The sequence below is a fragment of the Ranitomeya variabilis genome, chromosome 2 (assembly GCF_051348905.1).
Source record: "Ranitomeya variabilis isolate aRanVar5 chromosome 2, aRanVar5.hap1, whole genome shotgun sequence".
NCBI classification, from domain to species: domain Eukaryota; kingdom Metazoa; phylum Chordata; class Amphibia; order Anura; family Dendrobatidae; genus Ranitomeya; species Ranitomeya variabilis.
Window position 1 is genome coordinate 704,390,795 of NC_135233.1, and position 23,693 is coordinate 704,414,487.

At 46.7% G+C, this 23,693-nt stretch overlaps 1 protein-coding gene across 2 annotated transcripts in view; it reads right to left on the minus strand.

The window, feature by feature from the left end:
- SLC22A16 (solute carrier family 22 member 16) overlaps positions 1–23,693 on the minus strand; it is a 154,686-nt gene that overhangs the window by 19,423 nt on the left and 111,570 nt on the right. For both annotated transcript variants that reach the window (XM_077289460.1, XM_077289461.1), the window contains exon 6: positions 2,499–2,608. In XM_077289460.1, the coding sequence (XP_077145575.1) occupies positions 2,499–2,608 (110 nt within the window). The remainder of the gene's footprint in view (positions 1–2,498; positions 2,609–23,693) is intronic.

A 23,693-nucleotide genomic window follows, 5' to 3' on the forward strand; every position in this document is an offset into this window, starting at 1 on the left:
TCAATAAAAAAAAGCATTAACCTGATCGCTAAACGGCGTAATGAGAAAAAAAATCGAAACGCCAGATTTACGTTTTTTTGGTCGCCACGACATTGCATTGAAATGCAATAACGGGCGATCAAAAGAACGTATCTGCACCAAAATGCTATCATTAAAAATGCCAGCTCGGCACGCAAAAAATAAGCCCTCACCTGTCCCCAGATCACGAAAAATGGAGACGCTACGAGTATCGGAAAATGGCGCAATTTTGTTTTGTTTTTTGCAAAGTTTGGAATTTTTTTTCACCACTTAGGTGAAAAATAACCTAGTCATGCTAGGTGTCTATGAACTCGTACTGACCTGGAGAATCATAATGGCAGGTCAGTTTTAGCATTTAGTGAACCTAGCAAAATAGGCAAGCAAAAAACTAGTGTGGGATTGCACTTTTTTTGCAATTTCACTGCACTTGGAATTTTTTTCCTGTTTTCTAGTACACGACATGGTAAAACCAATGATGTCGTTCAAAAGTACAACTCGTCCCGCAAAAAATAAGCCCTCACATGGCCAAATTGACGGAAAAATAAAAAAGTTATGGCTCTGGGAAGGAGGGGAGCAAAAAACGAAAACGGAAAAACGGAAAAAGCTCCGGGGGTGAAGGGGTTAATACATTTCCCAGGAAACTCCATTTTGGTTTCATTTTTGTATGTTTTATTGTTATTCTGTAAAAGTGGCGTAAGACACTGACAACATTGTTGACAGCAGTGACCTTGGAGTCAGAAATGCTTGCAGGGTTCTTCCCCATGCTGTTTCCATGTCATTTGAGCACTGTTCCCAGCGATTTCCACAATTTATAGTCACTCTGCAGACCGCCAGGGAGCGGCGCTGGAAAAATGCTTGAGTTTCCTATAGACTTAAGTTAGGGTCGTTGCTCGGATCGAACACCCAAGCATTCCAATTTGCTAAACTCAAGCAACGAGCACCCGAGCATTTTAGTGCTCGCCCATCACTAGAAGGGACGCGTCATCCACATGAAGCAAGCAGGAGGATGGCAATTGTAAGAAGATGGGTGGCGCAGGACCAAGACCAGGGACACCCCTCGGTATGTAAGGGGGTGGACGAGACAGCGGGTACCTGGGAACTAGAGAGGCTGCATCCACTGTTCCCGGGGGGAAGCCTGAGTGAGACGGACCTCCCCATGTGGCCTGAGGGAAGCTCTAGGGAGGAGAGGCTTCCTGCTGTAAGAAGGGGATGGAAAAAGAAAAAGGGTAAGCACACGAAGGCAGTTTGGCGCCAGGGCTGAGCAGCGCGTAGTCAGGCGGGCCATGTGCTCTGTCCCCCTTCCCACCAGAGAGTACAGGGCCGTTGACAGGCCGTGTTCCAGCGGATCAGGAACATAGGAGTTGCTGCGCTGAGAGACTTGGTGTGCCCAGCAGCAATACGGAGAGTGGGACCGCTACCAGCAGAGCAGAGCCATGTAGCGCAGAGCCGAGCAGAGGTGAGCCGTGCAGCGCAGAGCCGAGCACAGGTGAGCCATGCAGCGCAGAGCCATCCAGTGCAGAGCAGAGCCAAGTTGGGTGCTGCAGCAGACAAAGAGAGGAGTGCTCTGTCTGGGGAGCACCTACGTCACACAGACCAGCGACCGCCGTCGCCCGCTGCCATCAGAAGGGACAAGAGTTAAGGAGATGTACAGTTCTTGTCCAGTGATCGCCATAAAGTCAGGTGTCAGACACCCCGGGAAAGTGAGTACCGCGATCGTGCTGCTTGAAAAGAGACCGGGAGACTGACCTTCAGCTACCCCTGACTGTGTTAGTTAATAGCGGCCCCAACACGCGCGACCTGACTTCGCCAGGCATTATAGTTTTAGAGCTTCTGGTCCATATACCTGCACACGCCCCAGAGCAGAGCTACTTGCCAGTGACTCCCCACACTAGACTCAGTACCGTGCTAGACACCTGCAAGCACGGTAAATCTATCCGCTTCCCAGAGACTGTGACGAGATGTCACATGCCGTTGTTGTCGGTGCCAACGTTGTATCCCCATTTGTTACAGACTTCATCGAGACAGCACGTGCCACAGTTGTCGGTGCCACCGTTGGACCCCTGAGACGCTGCATACAAGAAGACTACAGTCTGATACTCTTTCTCTCTCCAATACTGAACTCTCATTCCTCCCTGACCTACCCTGCCATTCTCCCAGATCTTTCCCATTACCCTACCATCACCCTGCATCCCACTACTCCCTGTGTGGAGTGTGTTTATTGTTAAAAAACCTGTTAACCCTTGCTCTGCCTCCCGTCCATCACTGCATCCCGCGTTCCTGCTAGAAACCTTCAAGTATAATAAAAGTTATTTTTCTTCTCTTACAGGTCGTGTTGAGGGCAGAAATACAGCATCATAGAATGCTGTATATTAGCCCCGAAATGTGGTGGCCTTGCTTCATATCAGCCAAAACTGGTGACAGGTTCACTTCAAGTATAAGGTATACTTCATAGGTTATACCAATCCATCAAATCCTCTTACCGTATGACTGTTGGATATAGTTCCGCTGTGTACAGGTAAATTAATCCAAATGCAATACCTATTGAAAACTTTCCTGCCATGCTCATAACAATGGTTGCTGTATTGTATTCCTGTAATACAAACAAATGGGTTAGCCTCACAGGTATGTGTTAAAAAGGTGTATTATGTCCAATAAGGATGTTGTTTATTCATGCCTTCAATCTGTCCCAGATTGAACAGGACGGTGTTACTGTGCTGGCAGAAATGCTCTATTGCAGCCTGCTTATTCACGACATCGTACTTCCAAGGATATTCTCCTGAGGACTCAGCTCTAGCTAGCGAAGAGATTGGAGCATGAAGAAATTAAGTATTGTATTTTCTAAAGGCTAGTGAAAAGGTACTATGAAATTTTTTTCTGAGGCTACAGAGGTCATTGATTTGGGACATTCTAGCTTGCTCCGTGGTTGACACTGCTAAGGGTCACTGTGAAGCATGGAGGAATTTGTCATAACATGATATTCCTACCACCGCTACATGTCTCTCTATTGACATGGGAAGTCTAGGGCTGGTGACAAGGTTCAGGTGATACCATGGTTTGTTTGGTTTCATAATTCCTGCTCTTTACGCAGGGTTGGGATTCAAATTTTTAACAACAGGTTCTGTGTTTGTGTGTAGGAAAACCACACCCATTTTTAAGCAACACCCATTTACACACACCTTTTCCTCAAACATATACAAGTAGGGCTGCAGTCTAACAATTGAAAAAAAATAAATTGGAATGAGATCAGAACAGTGCACATTCTGGTCAGTGCCTCTCCTGTCCCGAGTGTGACATCTGCATATATTTCTATGCAGCTGTCTCACTTGACTGACCGGCTTGTCACATGATGCTCCATACTGTATAATGGCCACACAGTGCTCCATACTGTATAATGGCCACACATGGTGCTCCATACTGAATAATAGCCACACATAGTGCTCCATACTATATAATGGCCACACATGATGCTCCATACTGTATAATGGCCAGACATAGTGCTCCATACTGTATAATGGCCACACATGATGCTCCATACTGTATAATGGCCACACATGATGCTCCATACTGTATAATGGCCACACATGATGCTCAATACTGTATAATGGCCACACAGTACTCCATACAGTATAATGGGCCAACATGATGCTGGGTACAGTATATTGGCCCCATATGATGCTGGGTACAGTATAATGGCCCCACATGATACTGCGTACAGTATAATGGCCCCACATGATACTGCGTACAGTATAATGGCCACACATGGTTACCCTACCCCCATCATTGCCCACACATCCCCATCATTGCCTTCTCTATCACTACACACACACCTACACACCCTTCAACGCGCTCCCTCACAGCAGCTGACAGCTTCCACTCCCGCGGCGCTGACTGCTCATGTCGCTGCAGCTGCGGTACGCCACTGATAAAGACCTCTCCGTGTCTCCTGTGCCAGTCAGTGTCAGAGTGAGGAGCAATATCTGCTCCGATCTGACAGAGCTAGCGTCCGCTCTGTACACCTTGTACACATGCGGCTCCGCTTCGTACACACACACACACGACTGCTCCATACACTTCGAACACACACGGCTGCACTCTGTACACCTCGCACACACGGCTCCGCTACGTACACCTCGTACACATGGCTCCGCTCCGTACACATGCGGCTCCGCTCTGTACACCTCGTACACATGCGGCTGCACTCCGTACACCTCGTACATACGCGGCGGTGGTCCGTACACCTTGCACACATGCGGCTCTGCTCTGTACACCTCATACACACATGGCTCTGCTACATCCACACTGTAAACTCCTCCTGACCCCACACATAAACTTACCCTCATCCAGCACCATGACAACCAGCAGAGTCCTGCATGCATACACGGAGGTCCCAATCATGTGACCCCTGACTCCTCCCCTCCTGTGACCTCATCACTGGTCCTGTGCACAGAGCAGCCATATATGTGGTGTGCTGCTCTGCGGGTGGAGGGATGAGGGCGAGGCTGACATTGTAGTGCATGAGTTTGGGAGGTGTGCATAAGCACCGGATCGTGGCTCTGAATCTCCCCGGTTCGGGGAACCGTGGCTGCTTTTTTAACAAGCGGTTCCATCGAACCGGGGAGAACCGGACGAATCCCACCCATGTCTTTACCCTAAGGCTATGCTCACACGTTGCATTTTTTGCTGCGTTTTTTTAATGCAAATTAATGGCTGCTATTTACAGTAAACAGCAAAAGCTATGAGATTTCATAAATCTCAAGCACACACTTGTTTTTTCCAGACTGAATTGGTAAACTTCTGCATGTCAATTCTTTTAGCTTTTTTTTTTTTTTTTTGCAGCCTTCTTTTCTCTCATAGAAAGAAATGAGTAAATGCAAAAAAGCAGCAAAAAATATCAGTTTTTGTATTTTTAGTGAAAATTCCACAGGTATACAAAGATGTGAAACCCATTAGTTCAGTGATGTTACCGAAATAAGTACCTTTCCAAACTGAGACGAATCCATATGTCCCTGTGACCCGGGTCTAATTGACCTGGGATGTATGGATACGTCCCAGCGATATTGCACGTACAGTGGCTGTGTGCTCGTGATCGCCGCCAAGTGTCAGCTGATTCTGCACCAATCCCGTCACTTTAACCCCCTAAATGCTGCAATCAAACGCTATCGCAGCATTTCAGGAGCAGACAGAAGGAAGACAGCCCCTCTGCCTATGGATCGGATGCCCCGCGACGTCATCACAGGGTCCTGATCGTTGTCTGGTGATCCGATGTCATCATGACGACATCCAGGTCACCAGTGCTAAGGAAGTTGCTGATCATGAGCAGTAAAAAAAACAAAAAAAACCCAAAAGTACACATATTTGGCATCATCACGTACAGAACGACCCGACCTATGAAACTGTCCCACTAGTTAACCCCTTTAGTAAACACCATAAAAAATAAATACAATGATTTATCATCATTCCGCCGAACAAAAAGTGAAATAAAACGTGATCAAAAAGATGACTATAAACATGCTACCGCTGAAAACGTCATCTTGTTGTGCAAAAAAACAAGCCAGAGGAAAAATAAAAATGTCAAAAGAAAAATAAAGCAATGCAAAAATTATTTTTTCTATAAAATAGTTGTTATTGTGTAAAAGCGCCAAAACATTAAAAAACTATATAACTGTGGTATCTCTGCAATCGCACTGACCCGAAGAATAAAACTGCCTTATCAATATTACCGCAAGCCCTCACGTGACTCGGTCAGCCAAAATATGGAAAAATTATAGATCTCAATATATGGGGATGCAAAAAGTAGTTTTAGTAGTTTTTGCAATAAAAAGCCTGAATTACTTTGCCACCTGGCTTCCACACTTTCCCTCCTGTGACATCCCCACCCTCATCATGGGTGATTTCAACATCCCCATTGCTTTTCCCCTCTCCCCATCTGCTTCTCACCTTTTATCTATAACCTCCTCTTTCAGCCTCTCGCAGCACACTGTTATGATCTGATGACCTTGGAGCCGCATGAAAACTTTCTCTGGAGTCGGTGGAACCTGTACTGACCGCAAATCCTGAACTAACACCGCAACTAGAAATAGCCGTGGGGTGTGCCTAACAAACCCTAGACACCTCGACACAGCTGGAGGACTAAATACCCATATAGATGGAAATAGGAATGCTATCTTGCCTCAGAGCAGACCCCCAAAGGATAGGCAGCCCCCCACGAATAATGACTGAGTAGGAGAATAATAGACACACGCAGGTAGAAAACAGGATTTAGCAAAAGAGGCCACTCTAGCTAAATAGGAAAGGATAGGACAGATTACTAGGCGGTCAGTATTAAAACCCTTCCAAAAATATCCACAACAGATAATACAAAAAGTTCCACAATCTAACTAAAGACATGGAATGTATATCTGCCACTCCAGAGAATCCAACAAGACTGAGAAAATACTGACACAATCTAAGCTGGACAAGAAAACACAAAGAATAGCACTGATTTGTGAAGCACACAGCATGTGTGCCACAGGAAAAAAAAAACAGACACTTATCTTTGCTGATTTGGCAGAAAGGCAGGAGGAACCAGGCAGAGGTCCTACACCTCCCAACAACAATTTACAACTGGCAAGGACTAATGAATCCTGCACACCTAAATACCCCAGTCAGAACTGCAATCAGCAGACACACCTGACCAGGACTGCACCCCAGGGACAACTGCATTACCACCTACTACCACCGGAGGGAACCCAAAAGCAGAATTCACAACAGCACACTAACTCTCCAAAGCATGAAGATGGAAACTCCCTCGACTTGGTCTTCTCCCGGCTTTGCTCAGTGGACGATTTCACAAACTCCCCTCTCCCGCTCGCTGACCACAACCTTCTTTCATTCTCTATCAAGAACTGCCATCCCGCTCAGGTCACCCCAACTTTCCACACTTATACAAACATACAGGCTATTAACACCCAGAAACTTACAGTGTGCAGAATTATTAGGCAAGTTGTATTTTAGAGGATTATTTTTATTATTGATCAACTACAGTACAGACCAAAAGTTTGGACACACTTTCTCATTTATAGATTTTTCTGTATTTTCATGACTATGAAAATTGTAAATTCACACTGAAGGCATCAAAACTATTAATTAACACATGTGGAATTATATACTTAACAAAAAAGTGTGAAACAACTGAAAATATGTCTTATATTCTAGGTTCTTCAAAGTAGCCACCTTTGCTTTGATGACTGCTTTGCACACTCTTGGCATTCTCTTGATGAGCTTCAAGAGGTAGTCACCGGAAATGGTCTTCCAACAATCTTGAAGGAGTTCCCGGAGATGCATAGCACTTGTTGGCCCTTTTGCCTTCACTCTGCGGTCCAGTGTTATGATCCTTAGTGGTGGAGGATCACAAATTACTCCAGCTAAGTAACAAACATAGGACAAGCTCTAGGGAGGTGGCAAACTGGACTGACCGCAAATCTGAACCTATCCAAACACACTAGAAGTAGCCGGTGAACGTACCTAAAATCTTAGACGACTCGAGCCAGCCTGAGGAACTAACTACCCCTAGAGAGAGAGAAAGACCTCACTTGCCTCCAGAGAAATAATCCCCAAAGATATAGAAGCCCCCAACAAATAATAACGGTGAGGTAAGAGGAAGGCACATACACAGGGGTGAAAGCAGATTCAGCAAATGAGGCCCACTAATACTAGATGGCAGAAAATAGAAAAGGGGTCTGTGCGGTCAGTAAAAAACCCTTACAAAATATCCACACTGAGATTTCCAGAACCCCCGCACCAACTAACGGTGTGGGGGGAGAAACTCAGTCCCCTAGAGCAACCAGCAAGCGAGGAAATCACATTTTAGCAAGCTGGACAAGAAACATGATGAATGCTGGTAATCAAAAAATGAACAAACAAAAACTTAGCTTGTCTTGGAGAGACTGGGAGCAAGGTAGTCACAAGGAATCTGAAGAGCACTGAATACATTGATAGCAGGCAAGGAACTGAGTATCCAGGTGAGCTAAATAGGAAACCAGCCAAGGATAACGAACCAGCTGATGCTGCCAACCTGCAGAAAGACAACACTACACAGTACCGCTTGTGACCACTAGAGGGAGCCCAAAAATAGAGTTCACAACAGTCCAGCTCACCCCAAACCATCTCGATTGGGTTCAGGTCTGGTGACTGTGGAGGCCAGATCATCTGGCGTAGCTCCCCATCACTCTCCTTCTTGGTCAAATAGCCCTTACACAGCCCCCTAATTGCTAGAGGAGCAGAATCCCCCCCCTCAAGTGGCCCCATTTTGAAAATTATTGTCACGGGGAGACTAGGTGGGCAAGAGCTAATAACCCAGGCCCCTGCAATTTCCCTCAGACTAGGGAAATCCTGACTGACCCTCTACCTAGAGTTTACACTGATGGTGTGCATGTCTAGGCCTCGACCCTCGCCCTGTCTCCTGTTTCAACCCTAGGCTGAAACCACAACCCACCACCCAGTGAAGAGATCATACACCAATACCCACAGTTAGAACAGACAAGGATAACGGAAAATATACACCACGCCGCAGTCACTCAGGAATACACTATAAATGCGCAGGGCAAAATAAATACAAATATAGGAAGGAGTAAATAAGACAAAGGGAAATACACCACCAGCAACGATACTCCAACTTCTAGCTCACCACTCCAGACCGAGATAATAAAGCACAAGACAGAAGCTATAATTGGCGACGCCCAATGTTCAGGAGAACTATTTAAAGGCAATGGGCATGGCCCAGCTTCCAATCTGAGCATCAGGTAAATTAACCCCGGACCAGCTAGATAAAATCTAGCCGACGCCAATGAGCACATAGTGGTCAAAAGCAGAATTACCGCTGTCTGTCGAACGACCTGGTCTGAACAGCGTCCGACATGACAGTACCCCGCCTTCTACGAGGGACCCCAGGGCCCTCACTGCTTATAGGACCCGGCTTGTCCGGATGGCGACAGTGAAAAAACCTGACCAGCCGATCCGCATGAATGTCCGAGGCTGGTACCCAGGACCTCTCCTCAGGCCCATAACCACGCCAGTGTACCAAGTACTGTAAAGTGCGGCGCACTACACGAGAGTCAACCACCTTGGAGACTTCAAACTCCAAATTACCATCCACCAAGACTGGAGGTGGCATAGGCGCCGCATCCACAGAACCCACCACCTTCTTTAAAAGAGACCTGTGGAACACGTTGTGTATCTTATACACCGTAGGAAGCTCCAATCGGTACGCTACTGGGTTAATGACGGCGGTGACCCTAAATGGACCAATAAACCGTGGACCCAATTTAAGGGATGGTATTTTGAGTCTTATGTTTTTTGTGGATAAACACACCCAGTCATCCACACTCAGGTCCAGACCTGGCACACGCCTACTGTCAACCACACGTTTGTACCTAGCACCCACACTCAACAGGCGCTGTTTAACTCTCCTCCAGACTGATGACAATTGTGCTCCTAACTGGTCCTCCTCCGGAACGCCGGAAGAGCCCCCCTGACTCAAAAGTACAAAATTGAGGATGTAGCCTGTAAACACAAACAAATGGAGACTCCCCAGACGACTCCTGGCGGTGATTATTAATGGCAAACTCAGCCAAAGGAAGGAACATAGACCACTCCGCCTGGTTATCAGAGACAAAGCAAGTAAGTACTGTTCCAAATTTTGGTTCATACGCTCAGTCTGACCATTTGACTGAGGATGAAACGCCGAAGAATGAGACAACTTGATCCCCAGCCGTGAGCAAAATGCTTTCCAAAATTTTGCCACAAACTGAGTACCCCTATCAGACACGATGTCAGATGGAACCCCATGAAGTCTGACCACCTCCTGCACGAATACCTGAGCCAGAGTCTTAGTGTTAGGTAACGAAGGCAAAGACACAAAGTGCGACATTTTTGAAAACCGATCAACAATCACCAAGATGACCGTGTTCCCAGCTGAGGAGGGCAAATCAGTGATGAAATCCATGGAGATTTCCGTCCATGGCTTACTAGGTACCTCAAGAGGAAGTAGTGTGCCAACAGGACGGTAGCGGGGCGTCTTAGCCCTAGCGCACGTGGTACAAGCTGACACGTATGAGACCATGTCCTGTCGGATCTTGGGCCACCAAAACCGACGTGACACCAACTCCAAGGTACCTCTAACCCCTGGGTGGCCAGCCAGGACAGCATCATGATGCTCCGCCAAAACCTTTAGGCGGAGATGAAGCGGTACAAAAGATTTGTTGATGGGAAGCTCAGATGGTACCTCCTCCTGAGCCTCGGCAATCTCAGCCTCAACCTCGGTAGTGAGAGCCGAAACCACAACACCCTTTTGGAGGATGGGTACTGGATCCTCCCGAGGTTCTCCCCCCGGAAAACACCTGGATAGAGCATCCGCCTTAGTGTTTTTAGACCCCGGTCTGTAAGTGACAACAAAATTGAACCGTGTGAAAAACAATGCCCAGCGAGCCTGCCTGGGGGACAGACGCTTGGCTGACTCCAAATACAGCAGATTCTTATGATCGGTAATAACAGTAACCTGATGTACCGACCCCTCCAAGAAGTGTCGCCATTCCTCAAAGGCCAAATTGATTGCCAACAACTCCCTGTTGCCGATATCGTAGTTACGTTCGGCGGACGACAGTTTCTTGGAGAAATAGGCGCATGGATGCAAAACACTCAAAGATGAGCCTTGTGACAGCACCGCCCCCACACTAACCTCAGACGCATCGACCTCCACAACAAAAGGCTTCGACACGTCTAGCTGCACAAGAATGGGGGCCGAAACAAAACTGTTCTTAAGAAATTCAAATGCGCGCACAGCAGCCTCAGGCCAAACGGAGAAATTGGTACCCTTTTTAGTCATGTCAGTTAGCGGTTTAGCAATGATGGAAAAATCCTTGATAAATCTCCTATAGTAGTTAGAAAACCCAAGGAACCACTGAAGTGCTTTCAGGTTATCAGGCCGTTCCCAATGTAGCACCGCTTGCACCTTAGCGGCGTCCATTTTAAAACCAGAAGCAGACACAATATAACCCAAGAAAGGCAACTCTTGAACAGAAAATACACATTTCTCAAGTTTAGCATACAGCTTATTCTCTCTGAGAAGCTGTAACACCTGCCTGACATGATCTAAATGAGTATCATGGTCGCAAGAATATATGAGAATGTCATCTAGGTACACGATAACGAATTTCCCCAAAACATGCGAAAACACATCATTAATGAAATGTTGGAACACTGCAGGTGCGTTAGTCAACCCAAATGGCATCACCAAATTTTCAAAATGACCCTCAGGGGTATTAAAAGCCGTCTTCCACTCATCACCTTGATGGACTCTTATGAGGTTGTACGCCCCCCTGAGGTCAAGCTTGGTAAACCACTTAGCACCTGCCACCTGGTTGAACAAATCTGGTATTAGTGGCATAGGGTATGGATCACGAACCGTAATTTGGTTCAATTCCCTGAAATCCAAACAAGGGCGTAATCCGCCATCTTTCTTCTTCACGAAGAAGAACCCTGCTGCCACAGGCGAGGATGAAGGCCTGATGTGCCCTTTGCTCAAACTTTCAGCAATGTAATCCTTTAATGCTTGTCTCTCCGGACTAGAGATGTTAAACATCCTTGCTTTAGGCAATTTGGCCCCTGGTTTAAATCTAATAGTACAGTCATAGGGGCGATGTGGCGGCAACTCTGAACAACCCTTCTCAGAGAACACATTCACAAAATCCAGAAGTGACTCCGGAACGCTTGAAGTCACATCAGACACACATGTGGCCAGGTGTTATGATCCGGTGGTAGGATCTCAAAACTGACCTGACACATATAACCAGAATGATAGGACAAGTTCTGGGGATGTGGAAGCTATACTGACCGCAATCCTGAACCTATCCAACACACTAAAGGCAGCCGTGGAGCGTTACCTAAAAACCTAGACGCCTCTTCACAGCCTGAGAAACTGACTGCCCCTAGAGAGAAAGCAAAGACCTCACTTGCCTCAGAGAAATAACCCCAAAGTTATAGACAGCCCCCCACAAATAATTACGGTGAGTTAAGGGGAAAATACAAACGTAGAAATGAAACAGGTTTAGCAAATGAGGCCCGCTAACACTAGATAGACAGAAAATAGATAGGAATCTGTGGGGTCAGTACAAAAACTATCAAAAATAAACCACGCAGAGAATACAAGAACCCCCACACCGACTCACGATGTGAGGGGTGCCCTCTGCACCCCAGAACTAACCAGCAAGCAAAAACATCACATAAAAGCGAGCTGGACTAAACTCATCATATACTGAGAAACGTTTTCAAGGAAATGATGAGCAAAATGAACAAGCAAACTTAGCTTCTCCAGCAGGAGGCTGGTCACAAGGAGTATTCAGGAGAGCTCAGAATCAGGACTGAATACACCGACAGCAGGCAACAAATGAAGGTCCAGGTAAGTTAAATAGGCCCAGCATAGAAGGAAATGAAGCAGCTGAGCCCAGCCATATCGCTAAAGGCCACCAGAGGGAGCCCAAGAACAAACACACAGTACCACTCATGACCACAGGGGGAGCCCGAGAACGGAATTCACAACAGTACCCCCCCCTTGAGGAGGGGTCACCGAACCCTCACCAGAGCTCCCAGGCCGATTAGGACGAGCCGAATGAAAGGCACGAACCAAATCGGCCGCATGGACATCGGAGGCGACAACCCAGGAATTATCCTCCTGACCATAGCCCTTCCATTTAACTAAGTACTGAAGCTTCCGTCTCGAAATACGAGAATCCAAGATCTTCTCCACCACATACTCCAACTCCCCCTCGACCAAGACAGGAGCAGGAGGATCAACAGAAGGGACCACAGGCACCACATATCTCCGCAACAATGACGACCTATGGAACACATTATGAATGGCAAACGATGTTGGGAGGTCCAAACGAAATGACACAGGGTTGAGGATTTCCAAAATCTTATAAGGACCGATGAAACGAGGCTTGAACTTAGGAGAGGAAACCTTCATCGGAACATAACGAGAAGACAACCACACCAAATCCCCCACACGAAGTCGGGGACCCACACAGCGACGGCGGTTAGCAAAGCGCTGAGCCTTCTCTTGGGACAACTGTTGTGAATTTGGATTCTGGGCTCCCCCGGTGGCCGCTTGTGGAATTGGACTTGTCATCCTCTTTCCTGTTTCACCTGATTCCATCAGTAGTGGGTGTCGCTATTTAAGCTCATTTCTCTGGTGGTTTCTTGCCGGTCAACAATGTTATCTGATGCCTCTCAGTGCTTGTTCCTGCTTCTAGACAACTACTAGATAAGTTGGACTTTTGTCCATGTTTTGTTTTGCCTATTTGTTCCAGTTCACAGCTGAAGTTTTGTTACTGTGTCTGGAAAGCTCTCGTTGATCAGGGATTGCTACTCTGGCGTTATGAGTTAATGCCAGAGTTTAAGGTAATCTCTGGATGGTGTTTTGTTAGTGTTTTTCTGCTGACCATGAAAGTATACTATCTGTCTTCTGCTATCTAGTAAGCGGACCTCAAATTTGCTAAGACTATTTTCCTGCTGCGTTTGTTGTTTCATCTGAACTCACCGTCATTATATGTGGGGGGCTACTGTCTTCTTTGGAATATTTCTCTAGAGGTGAGCCAGGTCTTATATTTCCCTCTGCTAGCTATTTAGGTCTTAGGCCAGAGCTGGGCATCTAGCGATAAATAGGAAATGCTACCTGGCTATTTCTAGTTGCGCGGCAGGCTTAGTTCATGGTCAGTATAGTTCCATCTTCCGAGAGCTTGTCCCTCTATAGGCTTGCTATGATCTCGGCCTGCAGAGATCATGACAGTTTGACCGGCCAATAAAGTGTTAAAGACCCAGGTTGAGAAAGGAGAGTTATAAGAAGTCTGCTGGAATTTTTTTTTTTTTTTTTTTTTTCCTCCAGTCTGCCTTGCTGCAGTCTTTTTTCTCTCTCTCCTAATCTCTGTATGCTCTGTGTGCACCTGACAATAATGGATCTCCAGAGTGTAACTGCGGGTTTGAATAATCTCATCACGAAAGTACAAAATTTACAAGATTTTGTGGTACATGCTCCGGTATCTGAGCCGAGAATTCCTTTGCCGGAGTTCTTCACAGGGAATAGAGCTAGCTTCCAGAATTTCCGAAATAATTGTAAGCTTTATTTGTCCCTGAAGTCTCGTTCAGCTGGAGACCCTGCTCAGCAGGTTAGGATTGTGATTTCCTTGCTCAGGGGTGACCCTCAAGATTGGGCCTTCTCATTGCCAGCAGGGGATCCTGCGTTACGCGATGTGGATGCGTTTTTTCTGGCCTTGGGCTTGCTTTATGAGGAACCTCATTTGGAACTTCAGGCAGAAAAAACTTTGATGGCACTATCTCAGGGGCAAGACGAAGCTGAAGTTTTCTGCCAAAAATTCCGTAAATGGTCTGTGCTTACTCAGTGGAATGAGTGCGCCTTGGCGGCAACTTTCAGAGAAGGTCTCTCTGATGCCGTTAAGGATGTTATGGTGGGGTTCCCTTTGCCTGCAGGTCTGAATGAGTCCATGACAATGGCTATTCAGATTGATAGGCGTCTGCGGGAGCGCAAACCGGTGCACCATCTGGCGGTGTCTATGGAAAAGACGCCAGAAAGTATGCAGTGTGATAGAATTCTGTCCAGGAGCGAGCGACAGAATTTTAGACGGAAGAATGGATTGTGTTTCTATTGTGGGGATTCTACTCATGTTATATCGGCATGCTCTAGGCGTACAAAGAAGCTTGATAAGTCTGTTTCCATTGGCACCATTCAGTCTAAGTTTATTTTGTCTGTAACCCTGATTTGCTCTTTGTCATCCATTGCCACGGACGCCTATGTTGACTCTGGCGCCGCTCTGAGTCTTATGGATTGGTCCTTTGCCAATCGTTGTGGTTTTGATTTAGAGCCTTTGGAGACTCTTATTCCTCTGAAGGGGATTGACTCCACCCCATTGGCTAATAATAAACCACAATACTGGACACAAGTAACCATGCGTATCAATCCGGATCACCAGGAGATTATTCGTTTCCTGGTGCTGTATAATTTACATGACGATTTGGTACTGGGATTGCCATGGTTGCAGTCTCACAACCCAGTCTTGGACTGGAGAGCAATGTCTGTGTTGAGCTGGGGATGTAAGGGTATTCATGGGGACGTACCTTTGGTTTCTATTTCGTCGTCCATTCCCTCTGAAGTTCCTGAGTTCCTCTCTGATTATCAAGACGTCTTTGACGAACCCAAGCTTGGGTCGTTACCTCCGCACCGTGAGTGCGATTGTGCCATAGATTTGATACCGGGTTGTAAATATCCAAAGGGTCGTTTGTTTAATTTGTCTGTGCCGGAACATGCTGCTATGCGGGAATATATAAAGGAGTCTTTGGAAAAGGGACATATTCGTCCATCTTCTTCTCCCTTGGGAGCTGGGTTTTTCTTTGTCTCAAAAAAAGACGGCTCTTTGAGACCATGTATTGATTATCGGCTTCTGAATAAGATCACTGTTAAGTATCAATACCCATTGCCATTGCTTACTGATTTGTTTGCTCGTATAGAGGGTGCTAAGTGGTTCTCTAAAATTGATCTTCGTGGGGCGTATAATTTGGTGCGGATCAGGCAGGGGGATGAGTGGAAGACCGCATTTAATACGCCCGAGGGCCACTTTGAGTATTTGGTCATGCCTTTTGGTCTTTCTAATGCCCCTTCAGTTTTCCAGTCTTTTATGCATGATATTTTCCGCGATTTTCTGGATAAATTTATGATAATATATCTGGATGATATTCTGATTTTTTCTGATGACTGGGACTCTCATGTCCAGCAGGTCAGGAGAGTTTTTCAGGTTCTGCAGTCTAATTCTTTATGTGTGAAGGGGTCTAAGTGCGTTTTTGGGGTCCAGAAAATTTCCTTTTTGGGGTATATTTTTTCTCCCTCTTCCATTGAGATGGATCCCGTCAAGGTGCAAGCTATTTGTGACTGGACTCAGCCCTCCTCTCTTAAGGGTCTTCAGAGATTTTTGGGCTTTGCCAACTTTTACCGCCGATTTATTGCTGGTTTTTCGGATGTCGTTAAACCACTGACTGATTTGACCAGACAAGGCGCTGATGTTGCTAATTGGTCCCCTCATGCTGTAGAGGCCTTTCAGGAGCTTAAGCGCCGTTTTGCCTCTGCCCCTGTGTTGCGTCAGCCTGATGTGAATCTGCCTTTTCAGGTTGAGGTTGACGCTTCGGAGATCGGAGCTGGGGCAGTGTTGTCGCAGAAAGGTTCCGACTGCTCCGTCATTAGGCCTTGTGCCTTCTTTTCTCGCAAATTTTCGCCCGCAGAGCGGAATTATGATGTTGGGAATCGGGAGCTTTTGGCCATGAAGTGGGCGTTTGAGGAGTGGCGCCATTGGCTCGAGGGGGCTAGGCATCAGGTGGTGGTATTGACTGACCACAAAAATTTGATTTATCTTGAGACTGCCAGACGCCTGAATCCTAGACAGGCGCGCTGGTCTTTATTTTTTTCTCGCTTTAATTTTGTGGTGTCATACCTACCGGGTTCTAAGAATGTTAAGGCAGATGCCCTTTCTAGGAGTTTTGACCCGGACTCTCCTGGTAATTCTGAACCCACAGGTATCCTTAGGGAGGGAGTAATTTTGTCGGCCGTTTCTCCTGATCTGCGGCGGTCCTTGCAAGAGTTTCAGGCGGATAGACCGGATCGTTGTCCGCCTGATAGACTGTTTGTTCCGGATGATTGGACCAGCAGAGTCATCTCTGAGGTACATTCTTCTGCATTGGCAGGTCATCCCGGAATTTTTGGTACCAGGGATTTGGTGGCAAGATCCTTCTGGTGGCCTTCTCTGTCACGAGATGTGCGAGTCTTTGTGCAGTCATGTGACGTTTGTGCTCGGGCCAAGTCTTGTAGTTCTCGGGCTAGCGGACTGCTGTTGCCCTTGCCTATTCCTAAGAGGCCTTGGACACACATCTCGATGGATTTTATTTCAGATCTGCCTGTTTCCCAGAAGATGTCTGTCATCTGGGTGGTCTGTGACCGTTTCTCTAAAATGGTCCATTTGGTTCCTCTGCCCAAGTTGCCTTCTTCTTCTGAGTTGGTTCCTCTGTTTTTTCAGAATGTTGTCCGATTGCACGGTATTCCTGAGAATATTGTTTCTGACAGAGGTACCCAATTTGTGTCTAGATTTTGGCGGGCATTCTGTGCTAGGATGGGCATAGATTTGTCTTTTTCGTCTGCTTTTCACCCTCAGACTAATGGCCAGACCGAGCGGACTAATCAGACCCTTGAGACATATCTGAGGTGTTTTGTCTCTGCTGACCAGGATGATTGGGTTGCTTTTTTGCCATTGGCAGAGTTCGCCCTCAATAATCGGGCCAGTTCTTCCACCTTGGTGTCCCCGTTTTTCTGTAATTCGGGGTTTCACCCTCGATTTTCCTCCGGTCAGGTGGAATCCTCGGATTGTCCTGGAGTGGATGCGGTGGTGGAGAGATTGCATCACATCTGGGGGCAGGTTATGGACAATTTGAAGTTGTCCCAGGAGAAGACTCAGCGTTTTGCCGACCGTCATCGTCGTGTTGGTTCTCGGCTTTGTGTTGGAGATTTAGTGTGGTTGTCTTCTCGTTTTGTCCCTATGAGGGTCTCTTCTCCTAAGTTTAAGCCTCGGTTCATCGGCCCTTATAGAATATTGGAGATTCTTAATCCTGTTTCTTTCCGTTTGGACCTCCCTGCGTCCTTTTCCATTCATAACGTTTTTCATCGGTCGTTATTGCGCAGGTATGAGGTACCTGTTGTACCTTCAGTTGAGCCTCCTGCTCCGGTGTTGGTTGAGGGTGAGTTGGAGTACGTTGTGGAGAAAATTTTGGACTCTCGTGTTTCCAGACGGAAACTCCAGTATCTGGTCAACTGGAAGGGTTACGGCCAGGAGGATAATTCTTGGGTCAATGCATCTGATGTTCATGCTTCTGATCTTGTTCGTGCCTTCCATAGGGCTCATCCTGGTCGCCCTGGTGGATCTGGTGAGGGTTCGGTGCCCCCTCCTTGAGGGGGGGGTACTGTTGTGAATTTGGATTCTGGGCTCCCCCGGTGGCCGCTTGTGGAATTGGACTTGTCATCCTCTTTCCTGTTTCACCTGATTCCATCAGTAGTGGGTGTCGCTATTTAAGCTCATTTCTCTGGTGGTTTCTTGCCGGTCAACAATGTTATCTGATGCCTCTCAGTGCTTGTTCCTGCTTCTAGACAACTACTAGATAAGTTGGACTTTTGTCCATGTTTTGTTTTGCCTATTTGTTCCAGTTCACAGCTGAAGTTTTGTTACTGTGTCTGGAAAGCTCTCGTTGATCAGGGATTGCTACTCTGGCGTTATGAGTTAATGCCAGAGTTTAAGGTAATCTCTGGATGGTGTTTTGTTAGTGTTTTTCTGCTGACCATGAAAGTATACTATCTGTCTTCTGCTATCTAGTAAGCGGACCTCAAATTTGCTAAGACTATTTTCCTGCTGCGTTTGTTGTTTCATCTGAACTCACCGTCATTATATGTGGGGGGCTACTGTCTTCTTTGGAATATTTCTCTAGAGGTGAGCCAGGTCTTATATTTCCCTCTGCTAGCTATTTAGGTCTTAGGCCAGAGCTGGGCATCTAGCGATAAATAGGAAATGCTACCTGGCTATTTCTAGTTGCGCGGCAGGCTTAGTTCATGGTCAGTATAGTTCCATCTTCCGAGAGCTTGTCCCTCTATAGGCTTGCTATGATCTCGGCCTGCAGAGATCATGACAGACAACGTCAAATTGTCCACCACATGGTTCCAAATCTGCTGCAACCTATCCACCACAGAATCCACCCCAGGACAGTCAGAGGGTTCAACCTGACCCGAGGAAAAACGAGGATGAAAGCCAGAATTGCAAAAGAAAGGTGAAACCAAAGTTCGATTATTGAGGGCGAACTCAGCCAATGGCAAAAAAGTCACCCAATCATCCTGATCAGCAGAAACAAAACATCTCAAATAAGTTTCCAAGGTCTGATTAGTTCGTTCGGTTTGGCCATTCGTCTGAGGATGGAAGGCCGACGAAAAAGACAATTCAATGCCCATCTTAGCAAAAAAGGACCGCCAAAATATGGACACAAACTGGGATCCTCTGTCAGACACAATGTTCTCCGGAATACCATGTAAACGAACCACATTCTGAAAAAACAGTGGCACCAAATCGGAGGAGGAAGGCAGCTTAGGCAAAGGTACCAAATGGACAATTTTAGAAAAACGATCACAAACCACCCAGATGACAGACATCCTCTGAGAGACAGGAAGATCCGAAATAAAATCCATGGAAATATGCGTCCAAGGCCTCTTCGGGACAGGCAAAGGCAAAAGCAATCCACTGGCACGAGAACAGCAAGGCTTGGCCCGAGCACAAATCCCACAGGACTGCACAAAGGAACGCACATCCCGCGACAAGGAAGGCCACCAAAAGGACCTCGCCACCAAATCCCTGGTACCAAAAATCCCAGGATGACCTGCCAACACCGAAGAATGAACCTCGGAAATAACTCTACCGGTCCATCTGTCCGGGACAAACAGTCTCTCCGGTGGACAACGGTCAGGTCTATTGGCCTGAAACTCCTGCAACACCCGTCGCAGATCAGGAGAGATGGCAGACAAAATCACCCCCTCTTTGAGGACACCAGTCGGTTCAGAAACTTCCGGGGAGTCAGGTACAAAACTCCCTAGAAAGGGCATCAGCCTTCACGTTTTTCGAACCCGGAACATATGAAACCACGAAATTGAAACGAGAGAAAAACAGCGACCATCGAGCCTGTCTCGGATTCAACCGTTTGGCAGACTCGAGATAAGTCAAATTCTTGTGATCCGTCAAGACCACCACACGATGCTTGGCTCCCTCAAGCCAATGTCGCCACTCCTCAAATGCCCACTTCATTGCCAACAACTCACGATTACCAACATCATAATTCCGCTCGGCAGGCGAAAACTTTCTTGAAAAGAAAGTACATGGTCTCATCACAGAGCCATCAGAGCTTCTCTGCGACAAGACAGCCCCTGCTCCAATCTCAGAAGCATCAACCTCGACCTGAAAGGGAAGAGAGACATCGGGCTGGCGCAAGACAGGAGCCGAAGAAAATCGACGTTTCAGCTCCTGAAAGGTCTCCACGGTCGCAGGAGACCAATTCGTCACATCAGAACCCTTCTTGGTCAAATCCGTCAAAAGCTTAACCACACTAGAAAAATTAGTGATGAAGCGACGGTAAAAATTAGCAAAACCCAAGAACTTCTGAAGACTCTTCACAGATGTAGGTTGAGTCCAGTCATAAATAGCCTGGACCTTGACTGGATCCATCTCAATAGTAGAAGGAGAAAAAATAAAGCCCAAAAAGGAAACCTTCTGGACTCCGAAGAGACATTTAGAGCCCTTCACAAACAAGGCATTGGCTCGCAGGACCTGAAATACCATCCTGACCTGCTTCACATGAGACTCCCAATCATCAGAAAAGACCAAAATATCATCCAGGTACACAATCATAAATCTATCCAGATACTCTCGGAAGAGGTCATGCATGAAGGACTGAAACACAGAGGGGGCATTAGAAAGCCCAAAAGGCATCACCAAGTACTCAAAATGGCCTTCGGGCGTATTAAATGCTGTTTTCCATTCATCGCCCTGCTTTATGCGCACAAGATTATACGCTCCACGAAGATCTATCTTGGTGAACCAACTGGCCCCCCTAATCCGGGCAAACAGATCGGACAACAGTGGCAAGGGGTACTGAAATTTGACCGTGATGTTATTTAGAAGGCGATAATCTATACAGGGTCTCAGAGAACCATCCTTCTTGGCCACAAAAAAGAACCCCGCACCTAAAGGGGACGAGGACGGGCGAATATGCCCCATCTCCAAGGACTCCTTTATATAACTCCGCATAGCGGCATGTTCTGGTACAGATAAATTAAAAAGTCGTCCCTTAGGGAACTTACTACCAGGAATCAGATTTATAGCACAATCACAATCCCTATGAGGAGGTAGAGCACTAGATTTGGGCTCATCAAATACATCCTGGTAGTCCGACAAAAATTCAGGGACTTCAGAAGGAGTAGAAGAAGCAATTGACACCAAAGGAGCATCGCCATGAATTCCCTGGCAACCCCAACTTGACACAGACATTGCTTTCCAATCCAGGACTGGATTATGAGCCTGCAGCCATGGCAGACCCAACACGACAACATCATGCAAATTATGTAGCACAAGAAAGCGAATCACCTCCTGATGTGCAGGAGCCATGCACATGGTCACTTGGGTCCAGTACTGAAGTTTATTCTTGGCCAATGGCATAGCATCAATTCCCTTTAGTGGGATAGGGAACTGTAAAGGCTCCAAGATAAAACCACAGCGCCTGGCAAATGACAAATCCATCAAATTCAGGGCGGCACCTGAATCCACAAAAGCCATAACTGAGTAGGATGACAGAGAGCAAATCAAAGTAACAGACAAAATGAATTTAGGTTGTACAGTACCAATGGTGACAGACTTGGCGAACCTTTTTGTGCGCTTAGAACACTCTGAGATAACATGAGTAGAATCACCACAGTAAAAACAAACCCATTCTGACGTCTGTGGTTTTGCCGTTCAACTCTGGTCAGAATCCTGTCGCATTGCATAGGCTCAGGTCTCTGCTCAGAAAATTCCGCCAGATGGTGCACAGGTTTGCGCTCCCGCAGACGCCAATCTATCTGAATGGCCAAAGACATAGACTCATTCAGACCCACAGGCGTGGGGAACCCCACCATAACATCTTTAAGGGCTTCAGAAAGACCCTTTCTGAAAATCGCCGCCAGGGCGCACTCATTCCATTGAGTGAGCACAGACCACTTCCTAAACTTCTGACAGCAAACTTAGCTTCTCCAGCAGGAGACTGGTCACCAGGAATATTCAGGAGAGCTCAGAATCAGGACTGAATACACCGACAGCAGGCAACAAATGAAGGTCCAGGTAAGTTAAATAGGCCCAGCATAGAAGGAAATGAAGCAGCTGAGCCCAGCCATATCGCTAAAGGCCACCAGAGGGAGCCCAAGAACAAACTCACACAGTACCACTCATGACCACAGGAGGGAGCCCGAGAACGGAATTCACAACAGCCAGGCAATTCTCCTGGCAGAATTCGCTCCACTGAATTATGTCTTGAGTTTTCCAGTCAATCCATGTGCATAGACAACCATGGAAACCCAAAACCACCTGAGCAGGAAGATTCCTGAGTACCTTACATGTAACCTGCTCGGAATGTAGAACCCCAATGTGGAGTTTCACCTCAGCCACAAATTCAGTAATCTCCCCCTGTGAGAGAGGAGCAGCATTGATGGTGACCACACGGATAGGATGAGGCAGTTTTTCAATCCTAAAACCTGCTGTGCGCGCAAACTCCTCATCAATGAGATTTGTGGCTGAACCACTATCCACAAACACAGTAATCGGCAGCTCACTGCCAGCTGTTATAACCTTAGCAGGGAGCATGCATTGAGAAACCACCATGGAGGATATACATAAGCTCAGATTGGTCTCCTCCACACCCTCTGAGCTTAGAAGTTTTCCGCCGTTGCGTCTTTCTTAGACAGTAGAGGACAGATGTTAATAAAATGACCAGTCTTACCGCAGTAAAAACAGACTCCCTGCTTCCTGAGCTCAGGGGCTCGACGCTTCACATGTGACACCCCTGCGATTTGCATAGGCTCCGTGGGCTCACCTGCAGCAACCACACGTGAACCTAAACCCTCTCCCATAGGCGGTGTCTCATGCTCCCCCTGACGCAAACGGCGATCAATGAGGACAACCAGACTCATAGCGGAATCTAGAGAAGTAGGAGTCTCGTACATCAGAAGGGCTTTTTTAACCCTTCCAGAAACCCCATGAATAAGCTGACTCAGCAGCGCTGGATCATTCCACTGTGTATCGATCGCCCAGCGACGAAATTCAGAACAGTAATCCTCTGCTACTTGCTCCCCCTGGTGAATAGTGCGTATCTTAGATTCTGCTAGAGCCATTCTGTCTGGCTCATCGTAAATATTTCCAAGAAAGGAAAAAAAACTCTCCACAGAGTCAAATGCAACAGAATCAGATGGCAAAGAAAACGCCCATGCTTGGGGATCCCCGCTTAACAATGACAACACCAGGCCCACACGCTGAGCCTCATTACCTGAGGAGATCAGGCGCATACGGAAATATAATTTTATTTATATTATCAAAATATATAATTCAAACTGAGTAATCAAATATAAATACAATACATATAAATAACAGGATTAGTGGAGGAGGAAACACTATAATAGTGGCGGAGCGGATGACAACACCTATCACATCATATCACAAGGACTGCTATTGTGGGAGCCATAGTATGAAAACAGTCTGTGGCAATAGCCCTAATCATCATAGCTATATTGCTCAAAAAGAAAAGAAAAAAAAAAAAAAAAAAAAAAGTTGCAACAGTGCAGGTTATATCACTAGCTAAAGTGCCATAGTGCCTACAGGACTCATCACCTCATATCATATAAAGCAGCTTACCCATTAGGTCTGAGATGTCTCACCACGCTCCACACACCACCCCCTTGACGCACGTTTCGCGGTCGCTTTCTCAAAAAGGGGTTTGTTGCTAGCTCACTCTCTCACCGGTTAAAATAGGGCGCATAC